General features: G+C 42.4%; 5 protein-coding genes across 5 annotated transcripts; 3 read left to right on the top strand and 2 right to left on the bottom strand.

The window, feature by feature from the left end:
• Window positions 1-233: 233 nt before the first annotated feature.
• Window positions 234-2283, top strand: LOC306788580 (alpha-crystallin B chain-like; the record flags this gene model as incomplete). Its single annotated transcript, XM_079284152.1, is given in 4 exon segments — window positions 234-338; window positions 341-574; window positions 894-1016; window positions 1098-2283. Coding segments are annotated over 4 exon segments (654 nt in total). The 3' UTR covers window positions 1290-2283.
• Window positions 2284-2590: 307 nt separating this feature from the next.
• Window positions 2591-4722, bottom strand: mia (MIA SH3 domain containing). Its single transcript, XM_079284039.1, has 4 exons — window positions 4528-4722; window positions 3456-3589; window positions 3189-3299; window positions 2591-3095 (listed from the first exon to the last, which is right to left on the bottom strand). Exons 1-4 carry the CDS (start codon window positions 4643-4645, stop codon window positions 3072-3074), a joined length of 387 nt encoding a protein of 128 aa, XP_079140165.1. The 5' UTR covers window positions 4646-4722; the 3' UTR covers window positions 2591-3071.
• Window positions 4723-6160: 1438 nt separating this feature from the next.
• Window positions 6161-9714, top strand: bicdl2 (BICD family like cargo adaptor 2; the record flags this gene model as incomplete). The annotated part of the gene is made up of 9 exons (XM_079283019.1): window positions 6161-6403; window positions 7134-7349; window positions 7583-7699; window positions 8224-8370; window positions 8500-8646; window positions 8845-8919; window positions 9103-9185; window positions 9265-9379; window positions 9473-9714. The coding sequence occupies 9 exons, from the start codon at window positions 6161-6163 to the stop codon at window positions 9644-9646; spliced, it is 1317 nt and encodes a 438-aa protein (XP_079139145.1). The 3' UTR covers window positions 9647-9714.
• A 1856-nt stretch (window positions 9715-11570) lies between these two features.
• Window positions 11571-14192, bottom strand: LOC306788254 (mitochondrial import receptor subunit TOM40B). Its single transcript, XM_079283695.1, has 10 exons — window positions 14145-14192; window positions 13370-13569; window positions 13196-13263; window positions 13014-13106; window positions 12798-12899; window positions 12573-12678; window positions 12279-12401; window positions 12099-12175; window positions 11913-12015; window positions 11571-11810 (listed from the first exon to the last, which is right to left on the bottom strand). Exons 2-10 carry the CDS (start codon window positions 13551-13553, stop codon window positions 11671-11673), a joined length of 996 nt encoding a protein of 331 aa, XP_079139821.1. The 5' UTR covers window positions 13554-13569; window positions 14145-14192; the 3' UTR covers window positions 11571-11670.
• A 325-nt stretch (window positions 14193-14517) lies between these two features.
• On the top strand, window positions 14518-17854 carry fdxacb1 (ferredoxin-fold anticodon binding domain containing 1). Its single transcript, XM_079283073.1, has 6 exons — window positions 14518-14653; window positions 14754-14942; window positions 15034-15190; window positions 15932-16135; window positions 16227-16385; window positions 16483-17854. Exons 2-6 carry the CDS (start codon window positions 14765-14767, stop codon window positions 17717-17719), a joined length of 1935 nt encoding a protein of 644 aa, XP_079139199.1. The 5' UTR covers window positions 14518-14653; window positions 14754-14764; the 3' UTR covers window positions 17720-17854.
• The last annotated feature ends 1382 nt before the right edge of the window (window positions 17855-19236 follow it).

Genomic DNA, 19236 nt, shown 5'->3' on the forward strand with positions numbered 1-19236 from the left:
TCACCTCATGACTGGGAGAAGGGAGAGACCCAGAGTTTCACAGAGAGAGAGAGAGAGAGAGAGAGAGAGAGAGAGAGAGAGAGAGAGAGAGAGACAGAGAGAGAGAGAGAGAGAGAGAGAGAGAGAGAGAGAGCGATAACCAGTCACAGTTAGAGATGAAACAATGAGGGAGATGGAGGGATAAACAGTTGACATCATTGTTCCAGAAAGATCAGCCTGTTGGCAGAGTCACTATGCAAGTGTGCATGGGAACAGAGACAGAGCCTGGGTGTGATGGGAGGGAGAGGCCTATAAATACTGTGCAGGAGAGCACATCAGCACCCATCTCAGACAAAGTCAAACCAAGAGTCCGCCTTCATACCCATCGTTTTTACATCTCCTCTTTAACCCCATCATGGATATCCCCATCCAGTATCCGTGGTACCGCCGGGCCTTCCCACATCGACTCTCTGACGTCTCCTTGGCAGAACCTCTCACTGATTGGCCACTAATCTGGCCCTTCCCCTGGTCCTTCCCCTGGATACGTCCTTCATTCATGCGCTGGTTCAACTGGCCCGACAATGGACACAGTGAGGTAATGTAAAATTCAACTGTGTCCCTAAAATAATCAAATAGTCTCATGAGAAATACCCACAAGTTGACTAACTGAAAACATCTCATTAATATCTCTTCTAAAACTACTTTCGATGCATTTGAATGCGCTGACATCTTTAATATGTGAGATCTGAATAATATCCTCTTCTGTTGATGCCAGTCTCTGTATAATTCAGTATGTGTATGAGTCTTGACAATGAGATGACAATAACAAGCTATTGTGTGTTTTCATGCACAGCTGCCTCCAGGCTGCAGGCACGCAGCATCATTTGTTTCTAACAGCTGTATTGTCTGTATAGATGCGCATTGAAAAGGATCGCTACGTCATTTTTCTGGATGTGAAGCATTTCTCACCCGAAGAGCTGTCTGTCAATGTCAGTGACCAGTTCATCACAATACACGGCAAACATGAGGGCAAACAGGTCAGAGGCGCTATAGAGTTGTCCAGAAATAATTCATTTGGTTCCATGTCACCCACATACTGACTCTAATTCTGTTTTCAGGACGACCACGGCTTTGTGTCGAGAGAGTTTCTGAGGAAGTACAGGCTTCCTGCTGGCGTGTCAGGTGCTGAGGTCACATCCAGTCTGTCGTTTGATGGTATCCTTACAATCACTGCACCTCGGTCATCTCCCGGCTCAGAGCGCACGATTCCCGTTTCCTGTGAGGACGGAACACCGAAACAGAAAATGTAGAGCAGAGTCTGACGCTCCTCACACTGCTTTACTACTAACCCCAAGTTTTGCCTGTTTTTATATTTAACCTGTTTTGTTGGCAGTTTAGTAGACAGTATGACGTAGGCATGCAGGTCTAGTGGTCTAAGAGTGCAAGTGCCTTCTAATAAACTGGTATCAAATTCCTAACTCAGTTTTATTCTGATATCTCTGCAAGACAACAATGCTTTAAAACCAAAGGGTAATATGCTGTTCTCATGTAATAGAGTCTATTTGACACGTTTGGTGTAGTCACAGTGGAGGTGCAGGATAATGAACTTATTTAAGTTAATTTCCCAATCAAAATGTGACAGAATCCCTCTTTAAACCATATCTCTCGAACAAAATTAATCACACCTCTGTGTATGTAAATGAAAGGTATTTCCTTTCCTTCTTTTCACATTTCCAAATGTTATTTAAGTTATATAATGACTGCAGCTCTGCAGTTTAGTGACAAAAATTGTTAGCATTTGTTCATTGAACCCAAACTACAGCTTGCAGCACCTTTTTGTTTTACAGGGAAATGCTAAAATGTCAATTTAAGGGAGTTTGAAAAGTGTCCACTGAAGATTACAACAGACTAAAATTGTTAAACTTAACTTGAATCTAAAGTGCATAACACTGTTTGAGTGGGTAAGAGTAAGATGCCAACTGTGCTTTGTTTATTCTTTTACTGTCGTTGTCTGTATGTGTGAGGAGGAGGGAGTTCTCTGTGCAGTCGTTTTTAGTTTGTTCACTAAAAGAAAGCCACCAAAGGACTTGGACCAGGTGTGTGTGTGTGTGAAGAAGGAGGGTGAATGAGCAGTAGGGAAAGTAGTGGACGAGGGAGAAACTAACGTTGGAGACGGACAGCTTTTATCATTGGGCTCCTTGTCCTCCGGGGAGCATGCCTCTGAGCTGCTATGGAAAGTGTGCGTGAAAGTATGTGAGAGTGAGTGCATATGTCACAGCCCTATCATTCCCTCATATTGGCTAAAACCCCCTGGTGTATTAACACAGAAAAAAACAAATCGAATAAATGTTGAAACTCAATCATCGGACTGCTGTGTGTCCTTTTTAATGTCTGAAGTGTTTCTGTTTTCATCAGAACTTCACATAACAACACACACTACACATGGGGAGAACGTTTTACTGAAAACAATAGATATTCTTTCAAAAATAGTTCCAGGTGCCTATTTTCAGTGTTTTTTAAAGTCCATCATCAAGATTTGATGATTTGTGTTATATTGCATTAGACCCTACTGCAAAAGTCACATATATTATAATTAAACAGTTCTGCTTCATTGCTGCCATGTGTTTTGGTTTTGAACTTACCGTCGTTTTATATGCAAATGAAGAGATTAGCTGACACGTATTTCTTTTGTGATGCACAATTATCAAGCAAAATAAGTAGTGTATTGAGTAAATCAAAATGTATTTGTCTCTTTTAAAAACACAGTATTTAACTTTTAACACTTTGACAAATCATTTTAATATCTGTCAAACAGATACAAACAGTATGATGAATACACAAAGACAAGGCAAATATGAAGCGTTGAGCAGCAATGGTCATTTCTTCAGCCGGCGATTTGAAACCGTAGTTATGAAATCTGACAGCAGAATCATATGAGCTGTTCATATCTTCCGAAGTGCAGATTATCAACAGTGTGGATAAGCAAACCTACTTATTGTCATCTATGTTTATAAGATCATATGATACTCAAAACAAGTTATCTTGTAATGTAGTTGACTACATTGTTGTTTTCTTCATTGGTGAAGGCAACATCAGTTACAGTAGAAGTCCCATTTCTGGAAATAAGAGACGCAGAATTAGGAGAAAGCGTCACATAATGCACACATTTGATGATGTGTGTGTGTGTGTGTGTGTGTGTGTTCACCTACAGTAGTCTTGACTTCGGTGCTGGCTTGCATGAGAAGATGAGTTTCCTCCACTATGCTGCTGGGGAAGTGTCCAATGTGAGCCTCCTGCTCTCCGTAATAGGATCCTTGAACCTGCAAACAGATGATATAAAATTGAGCTATTCACTTTTGAGCGGAGAATGTGAGTGCTGCACATATATACAGCACGTCTTCATGACTCCCAACAAAGATACACAAAGGGTTTTGCTTAAGAACTGTGTCAAAGCAAAAGCATTTGTTTTCACTTACACTGCCGGCCCAGAAGAGGTTCCCTCTGTCCTTTAGCATTGCATAGACATAGATGAGCTGCCCCTGTCTGATTGGGATGAACCTGCAGTCTCCAGGGTAGTAGTCCTGCAGTGCACGTGCTATCAAGATGGGATCTGTGCAAGAATATCGAGGGAGACTGAGGCATCACATTGAGGACCGTTTCAGTTATAATATGTGTCATATTTCTATGCAGATTAAAAAGTTCCGCATGCGCATTATCATTTTGATTTTCTGCAGTTCTAAAGCGTGGTCACAACATTACTAGGAAGAAGAAGAAGAAACCATTTTTATTGGCATATACATTTTTTACACATACACGAAATTTGACCACTGCATTTGACCCAGGGGTCTCAAACTCCGCCAGCAAAAAAATAAAAAAAGTTGTTTATTTTAAGTTAGACAATACAAATATCCCCATAGTCGAAATTATGAGATAGAAAGTCGAAGTTATGAGATAGAAAGTCAAAGTTATGAGATTGAAAGTCAAAATGATGAGATACTTAAACACAGTCACAGAAGCAGCTCTTTGGCTGGTTACTGTACACTTGACATGGAAATGTATTGTGAGTACATTGAAGACTACTTTAAACGTGGCTTCAAAACACATGAAATACTTCATGTGGGATTGTGCAACCGCACCCTTGAAAGGATTTTAAGCATTGAACAAAGTTATTATAATAACTTGTGTTTGATATTTGTCTTTGATATTTCCTTAAATAGTTTGATCTTTGATAGAGTAATGTGGGTTTCTTAACCCTAAATTAAAAGGATTTAAGTTATAATAGCAGAAATGTGCTAAAATATATTTTTACATTTATATAACTGCATGTACAATATTTTTACACTTGAATAAACAATAATCAAACGCAGAGAGTTATTTAACAACATGTTACGAGTAGTTACATTTACAACCGGCCCTTTGTGGGCGACCATGATGCTGATGTGGCCCGGAGTGAAAATGAGTTTGAGACCCCTGATTTGACCCCTTTGATTTGATCCCTGTATATAGGGAGCAGTACTACTCAGGTAAGATGGTGAGCGTGCTACTTACGGCTGCAGTCGGAGTCAGCGCAGAGCTTCTTGTCAGAGAGTTTAGGCATTTGCCTTCCAGCTTCAGAGGTTGGCAGCACAAGCCACAGTGAAAGAACAAGCCAGAGTTTGCCGGGCATGTTTGTATGTGAGCGCACCTAATGAGCCAATGGCCTCCTTTTACGCTTGGTGAAGGTCTTGTGGGCTTTTTGTTCTCTTTTGTCTGTTTTGCCGTCTCTGAGAAGGTGGTAAAAGTGATGGCAGTCCCTTTTTCTACTCTCCCTGCCCCCTTAGCTCATACACGATCACACACAGAGCTCCATTCAAACTCTTCAAGCAGGTAAACAGGAAGGGGGATGAGGAGGAGGAGGAGGAGGAGGAGGAGGGCCAGATTAGACAGACCCCTGCTTGTGTCCTGACCTTCCCCTCTTTCCATCTCTCACCCTGTGTCACCCCCACCCTAAGAGTGTAAAATTGACGAACAACATATTCCTCAGAGTTAATCTGTGTTTTTTCATACCGTGTTCAACCACTAGATGTCAGAGCATTTTACAGCAGGTACACCAGTGTTGCCATTCTTCCTGCTCTGTCCCACTGTTTGCTCTCCTTACCTTTATAGGAGGTGGAGCCACTGGCTGTATTTACATACTGTATGTTTCGACTGCCAAGGAAACCAACTCAGCCTCTCTTGTGCAAACACTCCCAAATACACACGCCTACATTTACACACGCACACACACACACACACACTCACCAAACAGGAAGACAATACCTGTTTGGTGTGAGTTGGCTGGGAACTATCAGGTAAGACAGACTTAATTTTTGTTCCCTCGAGGTTCTGTTAGTTCTCATAATGTAAACGTGTGATGTTAAAGTAGGAATGACTTACTTATTTTAATGTATTCATTGTTTTAAATAGGATGATGGCATCAACTTCAAAGGGCAATGTTGTGACCACAATGTAGTTTGTATCGACTAAATTGAATAAAATCGTTATAGATATGATCCTGCAGTGACTGGAAATAACATAATGTGGTAGCAGCCTCTTTTTAAGACTTAATTTGGGGGGAAAAACCATAAACAACACAACATCAAGACTTTAAAGACTAAGACTTGATTATTTTAGAGACTGAGCATTCAAGACTTTGACGTATTTGTAGGAAATAGTGTCGCCCAATACCTTTGGAATTTGGGGAGGGGAGCAGAACAAAGATAATAGTGTAGCTGGTATTTTGGTCAGAGTAACAAAAGCACCAGTCAGACAAAAGACCTCTTCAACGGCCATGTGAGATTATATTACTAGAGAACAACTAGTCTTATCATACATGTCCTGAATTTCACAATTTTACAATACAATCTGTTTATAGTGGTTTTCTATGCTATTGATAGACTTTCTTGCCCGCAGAGTTCTCTGGGAAGAAGAGAGAAAAGGATTTCAATGATCCTAGCATGAGAGCTATTGGCACCACAGTGACGTCCACGTTTGGCAGAGACATACCTGGATTACAAAAGTGAAAAATAAAACCCACTCCGGACCAGATCATCAAGAAACAGAAAACAAAGTTTACGGTGGTCCACCTGCCACCTGTGTGATCAAGCTCTTGACCTGACATGATGCTTTTTTACTGACTCCTACAAGCCTGCGGCTATCGACAATGTTCACCCCCAGGAAAAACAGTCTCCCGTCCCCCAGCCTGGAGGACTCCTTCTTCCCTCTCTCCTCATCCTCCTCTCTCTCACTCTCCTTTGCTCTCCCCTCATCCACATCCTCTCCTGGCAGTGACAGCGGAGGAGGGATCGAGACAGATCTGAAACTAGCTGCAGAGCTGGGACAGGCTTTACTGGAGAAGAATGAGGAGCTGGCAGCCGCTCTGGAGCAGAGAGAGAGGGAGCTGGAGGTAAGGATGAAGCTGCTGTAAACAGTCTTTCTTGCAAACTTCTAAAAAATACAGTGAGGTGGAAACAAAAGGAGCACTAAAATGTACCATGAATAAGCACATGACATTTGAATGATTCTAGTCAATCAATCATTTTACATGTGGAAAGATGTCTGTAAGTAACACTGATCAAAGCTCAATTTATTCCACCTTAGATCATATAAATTACATTTCTCCCACAATCAACCACTGCTGATAACAAAACGTAGGATATTAAATCCTATTTAACAAACAAATATAAAAACAACAATAGATTCCACAAGCGATAAAAAAATATAAAATGAAAAACAAATGGCGAGAATGGGGATATAACAACAACATTGTAAAAAAAATAAACTAATTTACTGCTGATGTCATATTCTTACAACCCCACACTTTTATCTCTGCATATCACATAGACGGAATAAAATACAGAATGCGAATAGCATGGAAAGAAGTTCATGAATTGATGAATGCATTTAAATTAGTATTATCATTAGTTGTAAAAGTCTGTAAGTCATTTTCTTGAAAGTTGCTTAAATGAATTCATGACTATTCTAGTCTTCTCCAAACGCTTTTGCTGCGGACACATTTGTTGCAATTTCCCCTCACATTCAAAGTAACAAGAATACAGACGTATTATCCATGTATTTCAATATCTGATATTTCCATGTCTCCTTGAAGCCAGTTAATGTTGCATCTAATGTCTCAGGCTTTACAGCAGGAGAAGCATGTCCTGCACAGGAAGTTGGAGATGAATGAACTGGATTCTGGGCAAAGAGAGGCAGAGCTGACTGCAGATTTAATTGCTTTGAGGGCTGAGCTGGAGCAGTATCACAGCCGGGGGCGCGACCGGCGGAGAGATGACAGTGAACAGCTGACTCAATTTGCCAACCACAACCAACGCTTGGTGGAGCAGCTAGCAGAGGTTAGTTTATACTCGTGAAAAGGCAGCCTGAAACCTGCCTCGATGAGCTGCCAGCCCACAAAGGAAAACATCACAATATATGTGCATGCTGTTAATAAACATAACCAAAGTGTATGTATGTGTGTGGTGTCACGTCACAGTCATGCACGAAAAATGCAGAGTAGCAGGTTTGTGGAGTCCCATCTTTGTCACTCATTGAACAACAGCATTTCTCAACTTCTCCACCCGCTTAGGCTATAACACTGGAACACTCCTTGAGGACCGAGCTTCGTTCCCTCAGAGAAGAGAGGGAAGAATCATCTTTCAGCCGAAATATCAACTTTACACAATTGGAGAACATTCAAGGAGAGGTATATACCAGTCAAATAAGTGGATCAGTTTTAGTGTGACAGTCTTATGCCGTCTTGAATGCTGCAGGATAAGTAGGTCAGACACGAAAAGCATCACCTTTCAATCATGGCCAACTGGTGTGAAATTATACTGCAATGTGAAAGTAAAGAGAGCTGGTTTTAAGTCTTGTCGGGCAAGAAATTAAGTTTCAAGTCCTGTCAAAGCATGTCTCGGGTCCTTGATCGCAAGTCCAGGTCCTGTCTGTATGCTGACAATTCAATCATATGGCATCTGAACATTTACATTTCAAAGCTGTGTTTGAAATGTCTCTGTTTTGGTCTGCTTGAGTCTGACTTGAGTCTCAAGTCTACAGCTCTGTTGCTAAGAACAAGTGGAGATATTAACAGAATATCAAATAAACTCATAAAGACTTGGGGGTCTATGTATCCATATCTCAAAGCATCAAAATCCTTTGTAATTACCTCTTAGTGTTACCGCTGTCATTGCATCATTTATTCAGTACTTTCTCTTTTTCTCTGTGCAGAACAGAGTGTTGCTGGAGCGGCTGTCGTGCATGGAGGCTCAACGAAAAGCTTCACAGGAGGACAGTGATAGACTCCGCGTGGAGAGAGATAGACTGACAGACAGACTGGCAGAGCTACAAACGACACTGAGCGAGAAAGAAGCAGAGGTGAGGATCACGCGCTGCAAAAGATAGTATATTCATCACTAACAGAAGTACAAGTAGTTTGAAGTTATGCATCTGTGTGTGTGCTTGTGCCTACCTCTGACTGTGTGTTTGTGTGTGTCTGTACTGTAGATAGAGCAGGAGCAGGGAGTGGTGTTTGAGTTGCGAACCGTGAATCGCTCTCTACAGCAAAAAGGTCTGAACCTGGGAGAAGAGAGCATTCTGGACAGAACACAAACGCAACCTCTGTCTCTGCATAGTGAAATTCAGCAATCGCAGGTACACGCACACACAAGAAACACAGTAACTGCACTGACGTCCTTCGTTTGTTGGTTGGAGACTGATACCGACCGGTCTCCAAAATCCCCAACCCCTTTGTACCAAAATGTGCATCTGAAGCACAAACACCTTGTAATAAGGTTCTGATCTTACTGATGTCTCTGTTGTGTTGTTGTGTACATCTCTCTTGCTAACCAGGTAAAAGAGGCTCTTCTAGCTCACTCCACAGTCCTGCAAGTAAGAGATGAAGAGATACAAGCGCTCACAGAGGAGGTCTGTTGAACTGTATAAAACAACACATGCACTTTTTTACTTGTTGATTTACCAAAAATACAAGTTTGTATCCTGAAAATAAGCATATGTCTCCTTTAAATTCTATAAAGCTAGAGATGATGGAAATCTGAGTGTATGACAATATGTGACAATATCTACGCCTTTCAATTTCACACTTTGCAGCTGCAATCTCAAAAAGAAGAGCTGGAGTCTTTGTGGCAGGAAATCAAGCCATTTAGAAGCAGTCCTGAAAATCCGAGCTACAGGTAATGCGATACAACAACAGCACCATTCTCATTTCATTTGAGCCCCATATGTTTTGCTCATCATCATATCAATGTGCAGTTCCTTAGAGAGTGAATTGGCCACTGTGCTTCAGGAGAAAGAATCACTTACTCAGCAGCTTCTCAACACGATCAAACACAAAGTGGCACTGTCGCAGGAGCTGGAGGTCTGGCAGGTGAGTCCGAGTGCAGGGATGGATACTTCTAAATGGTGTCTCTGCCGACACGTTTTACAAGCGGAATATTGTTTTTCTATCATCTTGTTGCAGGAGGACATGCGGCAAGTGATCAATGATCAGGTGCGGCAAAGGGAGGAGGACAGACAGAGGGAAAGAGCCAGAGAAAGGCAGACAGACAGAGCAGGAGGACCCCAAAGAAGCAAGTCTTTGAAAGTGAAGGGAGAAGGAGGCAGAGGATTCTTCTCCTTTTTCAAAGACAAATGACAGAGAGAAGTGGCAGCAGTTCGATCGGACAGAGTATCAGCCGTTATCTTTGCCACCGCGAGCGTCTGCAGCAAGATAAGGTCACCAAGTGAAAAGTTTACAGACCTCATATTTTATTATGTTTGTATATATGTATGTACAGTTCAGCTGTTATTTCAGCATTCAGGATTTTGTATTAAAATTGTATAAACCAATGAGTCTCTATTGAGTGTTTTATATTCTGATGTTTGTCACCACAGCATCTTACGGCTGCATTTCTTTATATTTTCTTGGTCTCTCTGACTGTGAGTCAAGACAGAACATAGAGGCGGTGCATTCACCTGCATACAAAGTTAATGGAAAGACACGATCAGACGCAAAAATGATTCTGGGACTTAATGAATCTGCTTTTTAAACGTGGAGGGGAGAGGAAAAATGAGCGAGACCGGAGGAAAATAACAGAAAGATCCACCGTTTCTGAGGCTAAAACTGAACTCAAGACACACAGGAAAACTCTCAGGCACTGTCGATGCATCCTTCGCTAGCTATAGCTTACAGGGAACATATTACAGCTATTTAAAGATCCAGCAGACATGAAGCAACATCACCATTAATTTAGAGTCTCTGGATTTATGAGGCGTCTTCTGGACACCCAATAAATGTCCAATGATCATTTGACTTTTAGATTTGTTTTGGTTTCTAACAATTGCTGTGAAAAATGTCTGGCTCTATCTTTCGCTGAATGCCAACCAAAGCAATGAGGTAAAGGAGGCTAAAAAGCACCTTAGTGCTGAGGGTACATTCATTTTCTGTTGGTTTGTCACTAGTAGAGACCACCTTCATATTATACTGTATGTAGACATTTGACCAATGGTTAACACTAAAATATTGATGAATGGAGCTTTACAACAAAATGTTTCTATATCTACAGAGCTGCAATGCATTTCATATGAATACAGAAGAAGAAAAACATGATGATGGAAAAAACATTTCTTTAATAAATGAAGTCCAAAAAGACACTGCCTTCCACTTGTCTCTCTGCTTACAATAAATTATGTATAAATAATATTTATGCAACATTTCATAAGTTAAAAAGAACTGGAAATACCCAGAAGCAGCGTGAGTAGTGCAGGTTGCATACAGATCAGTGTTTCCACGGGCCTTCATCTATATTCATACAGTACAGTGCTGGCTCAGCAGAGTCGGGGCATAGCCACTCTTACATGCCTCCGCTGGAGGTTAGAATATGGAGCAGCACCTCTTCTCTGACAGTCAAAGGTGCTGTTTGTTCACGTGCGGTGTCTCACAGTTTTATAAGCTGGCAAAAACAAGATGTGCACACAATCACTTACTCATACACACGGTTTTAAAAGATCACTCTGGCATTTGAGCAGCATTTTATCCGTGTTACATTTCTGCCGACCACTTGTTTTTTAGATTCATGATAGATAGATAGATAGATAGATAGATAGATAGATATAAACTTTATTCATCCCCAGGGGGAAATTCGTTCATCCTCTCTGCATTAGTTGTTAAAAAACAAAACGGTAAGCCAATAGTGGAAAATGGGGAAAGAATAATGTGAATTTGGTCATTGGTACTGCCTATCCTAAATAGGTTTCCTGTTTCTACAAGTGGTCAGCAGAAAGGTCAGTTATACAAGAACTATAGTTAATGGGGTGAAATATGAGAAAGACAATTATCTTTCAATATAATCTATCATCATTACATTTCTTCATGACTACTTACAGTAAAAAATCTTTCGTTATTTTCAGTTTACAGGACGCCGCTGATCCCTTTGTCTGTTGTCTAGGTTGGTTTCAGGAGGACAGACACACATCTGTTTAGTCCAATCAGACAACAGCACCTCCATTTTGAGAGGTAGGTTTCAAGCCCCAACTTTCAGCTTCAACATCCAAACAATCCACGATACTCAGGTGGTTCAAGTGTTTTACCCTGGACGATAGGGCCATTATGATGCCTCTGAAACAGGTCTCTGGATGGATTGATTGAAGTCTGTCCCTCCAGCAGACGTTAGTGGACGATTATCCCACGTTGATGCCGAGGCCGACTTGCAGCTTGTCACCTCTGTGATTGACAAAGGCACCCATAATCAGGGTGGCAGGGAGCGGGGTCAGACGCTTCTCCAACACGCCTCCTATTATGCACCGACTGTTGATCATACCTGGATACACGCACAAACAGAAAATGTATCCTATACTGTATGCTGTCTTAGTAGTTTTCATTCAACATGACATTTGACTCACAGTGGGAGAAAGAAATTTACCTCGAAAGACCATGTTAGCCTCTGGGAGCTCCATCTGGTACCCAAATGAAGTTGTGGTCTCCTGCGTCCTGGTACTGGCCTCAAACTCCACCCCGACTTGGATCTGGTGAACACAAAAACAAACATATGCACAGTTACAATATGCAAATGTAAAGGCTGTACACAGTACGGTGGCGTTTGCTGTACCTGTTTGTTGGCTCTATGATAGTAGCTAGCATGGGCACCTCCTTTCCCAGCATTCAGCGTCGCCACCCAGTTGGGTCCTGTATGGAGAGACAGAAAAAAAAGGCAAAACGCTGCTAAGTCAAGCAAAACAGATCAGGAAAGCTCAATTAAATGAGGTGTCGAAAGAAGATTCACTCTCACTTGTGTACTGTCCAGCCAGAGTAAGAATTCCTCCTTCCTCTGCTCGGCCCCGATGGTAAACCAGCTCCCCTCCCAAAACCAGCCCAGAGGACACACTCTGAAGGAAGTGAGCCACAAGGATAACTGTCCAAGAGAAACGCACAAAAACACATAATAGACTAGATCAACAAAAAATATCACGATTGTGTATTTTCCTGCTAAATTGACAGTTGAAAAAACAACATTTGACTGCTTGTAATAGTATTTCCCCTTACATCCGATGATGCTCTTATCATTCCACCTGTCATTTCTTACCCGACTCTCTGAGGACGTCGGGATTGGCCACCGTCACAGCCGCAGTGAAGTCGTTCCCTCTGTACTCAGTTTCAAACTGCCACGTCACAAACTGGGACTGCTGAGTCTAAAACACAATCAACCATTCAAATATTCAGTTTGCAGCAAACAGCATTGTAGTGTGAAGAGAAGTGACATGTGCGGTGACAGTGAGATGGGATAGATGGCCAGACATTAGAATCTCACCTGGAAGACTGTTCTGGCTCGCACTCGCTCAGTGAGATGCAGCAGAGCGTGAGCGTTCAGACTGCCTGAAGAGTCCATCTCACCGATCAGTGCTGGGGCATCCTAAAAATGAGAGGCAGAATCAATATGAATATGCGGCAGCTTCATCTGTTTTCCAACATCCTATACAGCCAAGCAAATGAATGATAAAGTAGTAGAAAAGTATTTAAGCTTGACCTTATCCTTGCTGTAATCATCAGACTGCAGATGCTCTACGTGGAAACGATAGTACGAAGGACTGACAGCACTGAGGTGGAGAGTATGACTGACCTGGAAGGAAATACACACATCGTGTTATAACATTAAAGAGATTTACACCCTTATTATCTTCGCAACAAATTGTTTAAATGTAGATTCACCTTGAAGAAGCTGCTCAGTGTTTTATTGAGGATCATCTTGACTCCCTCAATCTGTTGAGGGAACACATCTGGGGAGACAAAACAGTGAGATCACTAACATTGCTACTTCACTGATTGTCTCTATGTATTGCCTGCTGTGTGGCCGGCCGCCTCTTTTTTTTTGGCCAGACATACCTTTGCAGCTCCTGTGGAGAGAGTGGAAGCTGCCCGGGTTGGGCAGGCGGCCATCTCTCCTCTCCCAGCGTGGCGGACTGTCCCAGTGAGCCGGATGTGCGTTCCAGTGAGAAGGAGGGGGGTCCGTGGAGAAAGGCCAGTTCTGACGGCCCGGACTGGAAGACAAAGCCAGAACACTGCCCATGTGGGCGCGACACTTCCTACAAGATGCAAAGAGACAAAGGGAGAGATCTACAATCATGCTACGACCCATTTGTTTATCTCACCTGCAGGTTGAGCCTGCATAATTCAAAGCCAGAGTATGCATATGAAGAGAACAGAGGTAGACCTTTAACCATGCCCTGAAGTACAATTAAAAGAAAAACACTTTTCCTTGACAAAGCATAGAAATAAAAATGTCTGTTATTGTTCAAACACTTGCACACTCAGAGAGAGTTGCAGAATAAGTTAATGACATCAAAAATGCTATTCTATTCTATTATATTCTATTTTCAAATGTTAGGTTCTGGTCCTTTAAATTGGTTTATATTGGATTTAAAACTTGAGTTGCAACAAGGATTTATCATGCCGTTTATCATGTCCGTTGTTTTCATGTGCAGGTGCACCAATATTCCGTTAGCTAGCATGACCTTAGCATTGGCACAAACAGCAGCTAGTTGTTGAATTAACTACCTACTTCCGTTGTTATCAAGAGACGTTAAAATCCGGAGCGGAACTGAAAATCACACATGAGGAAAAACTGTCAGGTGGAATTTCCCATTGATAAAGTACTGACAGGCTACGCGAAGAGAATTGATGCTCGGGTCCACTGATGCTGCGAATAGCCCCCTCCTCCAGATGGGATGAGCCACCCTCCAAATAACTCCCTCTGAAAACACGATGGGAATTATGTAGTCTGACACATTACGCTTTTAAATGTACATGTATAAAATCGGAAACTCAATGGTATACATTTTTTAGCACCTAACGTTGAATTCAAATACGTAAATGTGCTTGTGGTGGGGCTTTTGTGTGCCCGGGGATACAACGTAACGTTCCTGAAGTTTTGTTTCTTGTCGGACTACTATATCTGCGACACAACGTTCAACGCAAGCCGCTACAGGTGGGATAACATAATTCGGTTTTCAAGTACTGCAGCGCTGGTGGTATAACGAGAAGGTCAATGGCTTTGCGCTGCAGTACAGTCAGTTTAATATCTGATGTCCAGTCGTCAGACACAATATACAGACTTTACTCACTAAAATATGCAATTACTACGCTATTAGCCCGTGAAGAAGCCTGAAGGTGGACATTGCCGCTTTTATCCTTCCTTTTCGCACTCAAGCAGATTTTTTGTGCAACCATCAGGACATTGAGTTTCTTCTGTGTGTCCTTCCATTTCCAGTCGGACTGAACATGTGTCCTTCAAGGTCCATATTGCTGGTGGGAGAAGGGAACTTCTCCTTCTCTGCCTCTGTGAGCCAGCTGTACTCGGAGACAGAGAGCTGCATAACGGCCACCTGTCTGCAGCATCAGGAGGAGGCACTGCGGCACGAAGGCGCAGCCGATCACATTAAGAGTATCCGGGACTCAGGTGGGGGGTTTGTTAAAACTTATTTATATTCGTACCGAGTTGTATTTTGTGGCACTTTTTTTGTGTACACTTTTTTTTGTGTGTTAATCAGGTGGAGCGGTGCTTTTCGAGGTGGACTGCACGAGGCTGGGGGACTGTGCGTCTCTTCGGGGCTGTGTTTTTGATCGTGTGGTGTTTAACTTCCCTCACTGCGGGAGAAAGAGTGGGGTTAAAAAGAACCGAGAACTTCTCAAAAACTTCTTCCTCAGGTAAAAATGCGTCACACCTTAGGATTCAATCCATTTACAGCAGTGTCTCTACAATGACAATTTCAACATGCCGAAGAACGTTTGTGTCCAAAACATCCTTTTTCACACTCCATAATACTGGTTTCCAAATGTTTAGCTCAATAACTACACATTTTGAAAATAACTAGGTGTCATTCTTCAGATTTTTTTCTATTTACTGACTGAAATTTGTCTGTATGGCACCAAGTATGATATCTCCAAAACTAGGCAACTCTCATCAAAACAATCTATTGATGAATAGCACTAAAGGTAGGGCTGGATAAGTTATCAAAACTATATATCGTAATATGAGACCAGATATTGTCTTGGATTTTGGATGTCATAAAATTGTAATATGGCGAAAGTGTTTTTTGTTACTTATGATTAATTGTCAAAAAACCTCATTGTGTAAATATTTAGGAAGAGCACCACTGGTCAACCCTACAATATCATCGCAATAGTAATAACGAGGTATTTGTTGTAAAATATCTGTATATTTGATTTTCTCTTTATCTGCCCAGCCCTAGGTAAGAGGAAAAGTATGTATTTTTGATTTTGGGATGACCAGTCCCTTTAAGTTGTCTTTCATAATCACATAATTTTCACCCAGCTCCGTTAAGTACGTACTTTGATAAACTGATGAAGTTCCCAATGTTTTCCGTTTTCCATGATGACATCCTGAATACTTTGTTTGTTTGTTGTTGTTTTTTTCTGTGCCTCCAGTTGTGGCAAGGTGTTGTCTGAAGACGGGGAGGTCCATGTTTCCTTGTGCAACGGCCAGGGTGGGACACCAGCAGACCAACCGAAGCGAGAGTGGCACAACAGCTGGCAGGTGGCTGCCATGGCAGCAGAGGCCCACCTGATCCTTAGTGATGTCCATCCTTTTGAGAGAGAGAAACACCAGAGCTACAAGTGCACTGGATACAGGTAAGGATCAAAGGTGAGTGGAACAGGGAATAAATAGAAACGACCTCTTTGCATACTGACCCTCTCTAATGATGGCGTTGCTGTTGTACAGGAGCCAGGATAAGGGCTTTCATGTGGAGAAGGGTTTACTCCACGTGTTTACCCGCAGCCTCCGCTACACCCCTGCTCAGATACTTACGGTCGAGGAGGCTGTTGAAGGGGACAGAGTTCTGTACGACGTACCAGCCGAGCTCCGTGATTACGTATTCAGGTACAGGAACACAGAGACTCTCATGCTGTTTGAGTAATAAGCCACCAATGCATAAGTTATATAACCAGGCACTTTACTGCCTCTTCTCTTTCATCAGGGGATTTCTCTGCTCAGGCTCTGTCCACCCTGTCAGGTTGGTGCAAGATTTTCTTCTCAAAGGGCTGGCGGAGAAGTGGTCTGTCTCCATGACGACAGAGGCCGTTCCCTTCCTCCTCGCGGCCAAACGGCTGCAGGCGGCCGGCTGTGACGTCGACAAGACGGACTGCTACTGGATCCGCCTGCTTCGGAAAGACGTAGACTCTGACGCAGACAAAGAAAAAGATCAGTTTTTGGACAGTCTGGGACGAACAGACACTCTGTCAACCACGTGTCTCACGTCCGATGAAGTGGACCGGGTGAAGAGTAAAGGAGCCGAGAGCCTGAGGTCTACATGCTTACTTGATATCGATCCTGAGGGGGAAAGTGGTGTTTATATGCTGCGTCCGTCACTGCTTCCTCAGATGGAAGAACTTCTAACTAAAAAAGAAGAGTTGGTTGACAATGCATGGAGTCACGGGGAGGATGAGGGGAATAATAAAAGTGTTGAAGGGGAAGAACATAAGAAGGAGGGGCCCTGTGGGGGGTGTAATGGTGGCACCAGCTCGTTGTTTGGCATTAGTGGCCTGGTGTTCAAGAACGTGCCCGTCAACCTCTGGGCTCTGCCTGCCTTTCATGAGCTCCTCCTCAGTGGTGTTTTCCCCTCACAACGTGAGCCAATCAAATTGCTCGGACAGAGACTGGCGACGCTGCTCGCACCCTATGGGGTCTCCTTAGTCCCAGAACAGGGAGGTCTGCGTCTGGTGGCACCGCAGAAGGGTTTGGTCGGTAAGGTGTTTGCAAGCAATGCAAGTGACAACGTCGGCGACGTCAGTGTCACCGTGTCCCTTAATTTGGACCTTCTTTCTGCGCTCGCGTTCTCACTCCCCGACTGGCGGCTGCTGTGGTCACATGACCCACGTTTTTTACAGCAGTTTGAACTCCGCCCACCTCCGGGGAAACCTTTCCACCCCTTCTCCCTGTTCCCCGAGCACTTCAGCTTCGACATTAGCTTCTGGACAGGGCCGACGTGGCAGGAGAGGAAGTTCCACGCTGTGATCCGAGAGGCCAGTCACGGGACCGTGGAGCAAGTTAAACTCATGGACACGTTCTCACATCCTGACCTAAGCCAGACCAGTTACTGCTACAGACTCGTCTACCACTCAAACACACATGCTCTGTCACACACACAGGCCCTCCAGTTTCATAAAGACCTAGAAACCTGTCTCACCTCTCGGTTGCAAGTCACCATCCGGTAGCAACATTTGAATCTTAAGGAGGACCGGGGACTTCACCTCTTTTTAATGACATGTCTATTTGTACCTGTTGTGCAAATTATAAGCGTATGAACTGCAAAACTGTAGTTGAAGTGTTTACAGTAGTTGAGGCATTGCGTGCTGTAGTTTATCATTAAAATGTGTTTTCTGTGTATCTGTTGTGTGTGCTGCTTTCAGTATCATTCAATAAATATGTTATCAGAATCATCTTTATTGGACAGGTAAGTCCACAAACCATGGTTTCTGGTTGGTGTTTTCTGTAAATTGCAAACAATTATGCAATAGTCCAGAGTGTGCTATTTGACTTATTTAACATCAATTTGTAGTCATTGTAAAAAATGAAATTAAAAAGTCACATGTAGTACGTGCTGTGACGAAGCATAAAAGAAAGTACCAGCCCTGGAATCAAGTCCAGGAGCCAGTTTGTACCTCTGCAGTGGAGGTGAAAGTACTCCTTCAATTGAGTAAAAGTAACAATACCACATTGTATAACTATTCTGTCCTAGTAAAAATCCTGCATTCAAATTGATGACCTCATGTCAATCATAGCTTCAAACAACTCCAATTTGAGTGGATCTTATCAGCAACTGAATGTGGGGCCTTTAATCCATAACAGTGCATCGCATTTAATAAACTGATCATATGTTTTAATTGTAAAATCAAAGTATCAAGAAACTATAGCAGTTAAATAAATGTGAAGTAAAAAGTACAATATTTCCCTCTGAAATGTAGTGGAGTATAGCTGAAGTATAGCTTCAATTGGATACTTTAGTTATAGTACAAGTATCTCAGAATTGTAATTAAGTAGAGTACTTAAATTTCCTATGTCTCAGAGAAAGAACTATGAATATTTATTATTGGAAAATAGATGTGACACTGTTGGGATTTAGTGATGTTGAATTATAAGTAGTTTTTGATTTCCTTATCCTGTTTTCTTCTTTTTGTTTTGAAGAAATGCTCCACTTAAACCTAAGTAGGCTATGAATTATTCATTTATAATTGTAAACTTTGTTGAATGTCATATGTTCAACCTGCCAGCTGTGCACTGACTAAAACGCTCTAAATTATGTTGGCAGGTCACTGGAAATGATAAATTGGAAATGTATCAATTGTACTCGTTACCCATCAGTATTACATAACATTACAGTCATTTAGCAGACGCTTTTATCCAAAGCGACTGACAATAAGTGTATTCAACATAGGTATTCAAGAGAACTGCTCGTCACCAGAAGTCATAAGGGCATCTCCTTATTACCAAATTAGTAGTTGCTTCTAAACTTGCCAGGGACTGTAATAACGTGTGGAGGTTAAAAACCTACATTTCCAAGATAAATTAAAAAGCCACGCTATAAAATCTCCATTCCTCGTGTGCACCTGTTTTAACATATTGTCCAAAACAGAATGACACTGGAGGGGGGGTCAAATATAAAGCAGAGTGCGGTTGACTGAGAGGTCCTATCGCAGTCTCCGGTGAGGAGAGCTGTCAATAACCGGACAGC

The sequence above is a fragment of the Melanostigma gelatinosum genome (genome assembly GCF_949748355.1).
Source record: "Melanostigma gelatinosum genome assembly, chromosome: 14".
NCBI classification, from domain to species: Eukaryota; Metazoa; Chordata; class Actinopteri; order Perciformes; family Zoarcidae; genus Melanostigma; species Melanostigma gelatinosum.